The 1,955-nt window shown below is 38.0% G+C and overlaps 1 protein-coding gene across 1 annotated transcript in view; it reads right to left on the bottom strand.

The window, feature by feature from the left end:
- LOC119412169 (contactin-4) overlaps positions 1-1,955 on the bottom strand; it is a 178,078-nt gene that overhangs the window by 39,255 nt on the left and 136,868 nt on the right. Inside the window, exon 11 of the mRNA XM_037679146.1 lies at positions 99-291. Coding sequence (XP_037535074.1) covers positions 99-291 — 193 coding nt within the window. The remainder of the gene's footprint in view (positions 1-98; positions 292-1,955) is intronic.

Here is a 1,955-nt window from a genome sequence, read left to right as displayed (position 1 = left end):
GTGCAGGTGAAGGCTGAGGATAGTTTGTGGCTGGTGAAACATATATATATATATATATGAGAGAGAGAGCGAGAGAGAGATAGTTTTTAGTTGGTTACCAGTTTTCAATGTTTGCCAGCCGATAGAGAAAGGGGTCCTAGCCTGCACCATGTACATGGTGATGGGACTATGATGGTCAGGTCCAGCGTTCCAGGACAGCTGAACTGTTGTATCAGTGACATTAGTCACTATTGGAACATCCGGGTGACCAGGAGGTCCTGCAAGAGCCAGAAGGAAGAAATGTGCATCAGCCTTAATGCACATAAAAGCCAATATAAATGAGATTATATCAGCTTAGCTTTCTGTATTGCACTCTGCCACAGGTGTTAAGCAATTCATAACTCAGGGTTCATACAGAGCAAACATGTCATCAATACTGAATATTACTGTTCAGTGGATTGGTTTACACAATATGTCAGGCCCCAAACACAAAACACAGATTCTCAGAAAGAAAAAGAGGCTATACTGTTTTTAGTAAAGGACAGAAGGCAAGTGCAGGTGAAGGCTGAGGATAGTTTGTGGCTGGTGAAACAGGGCAGAGCAGAAAGTGAGTTGGTTGGATGACTGACTGGCAGGTGTGGAGGCGAGAAAGAGTGCAGGCAGCGTGCAATGATCCACACTGACTGGAAGAATGAGCAGCCGGTGAAAGGTTTAAGAACTGGGGTTGATATACTACAGGAGTGATAGGTAGATGGATAGCTGGTGTGCAGGCTGATGAGCAACTAGACAGCTAGAACAATGAAGAAAACACCACACCCACAACACAGAAATGCACTCTCTCACACACATACTGCATTGCATGGGAGACAAGAGGAAATATAATATCAAAGACAACATAAAAAAAAAACATACTGTAATAGCAATTAAAGTATAGGTGACAAAAACAATGAGTTATTCATGTTACAGTATCAACAGAAATCAAAGCTCTTGCGCTAACATTTGTTTATTTTGTTACCCATTGACAATTTGTTGTCCATTTTTTATGTGACAAGAGCTAAGGTCAGGTGATACGAATAATTTTATGTAGGTGAACATAATGTTTCCAGTTAAGCTCTTGTGCATGCTATAATAACAATAATAATTATGATATAATAACTTTTTTTAAACAGGTTATCAAAATATTTTAACAACTGCTTCTAAAAACTAAAGCCTCTTTCAAAGGATCTTTCATTTGCATTATTTTCTACAGACAGCAGAAGGCAACTCATATGGTAAACAAAATAACTGTCTAGAGGGGTGCCTACACTTTTTTTAGAATGCAAGCTATTTTTAAAATTACCAAGTCAAGGTGATCTACCTACCATAAGGCCCTGTTTACACAAGAACAACCTCTGGAAAGATTAGCATTTTTTCTGTGTTTATTGGGGGTAGGACAGCTCAAAATTAGCATAAACTGGATCATGAAATAAGACAGTGATCCTAAACACTCCAGCATCTCTACAACGGAATGAGTGAAAAATAATTCAATTCAGTTTATTTTTTATAGAACTAATTTACAACAAAAGTCATGTAGCTACAGCTACAACCTCACTATACAAAGAAGTAACAGAACCAAAACACACATTGTACTGTATGTAATGACAATCAGTTTCCTTATAGGAAATCAGAATCAGAATAAGCTTTATTGCTTCATTGCACCGATATACAACGAGAACATGTACGTACAGCTGTCCGAAAGATGGACGGCGTGCATGAAGCTGCTGCTAAAAGCGTGACCTTCTTCTTTTTCAGAATAATACTTTTATATAGGAAAAAGGGAAGAGCCATTAGTGGTATTACAAAAAATATTTCTTCACATCTTGTCCTATCAGGACATGATTTGAGACATCAAAAGTCTACCAGCAAGCACATTTCAAAATATGATTACATATGCATTTGACGTCAAGGTGTTTAGATTTGTCCATGAGCATTTTTCA

This window comes from Nematolebias whitei, chromosome 7 (genome assembly GCF_014905685.2).
Source record: "Nematolebias whitei isolate Nwh7 chromosome 7, NemWhi1, whole genome shotgun sequence".
In the NCBI taxonomy this organism is placed as follows: Eukaryota; Metazoa; Chordata; class Actinopteri; order Cyprinodontiformes; family Rivulidae; genus Nematolebias; species Nematolebias whitei.
Note: the sequence above shows the minus strand (reverse complement) of the source record. Positions and strands in the feature narration are given on the sequence as shown.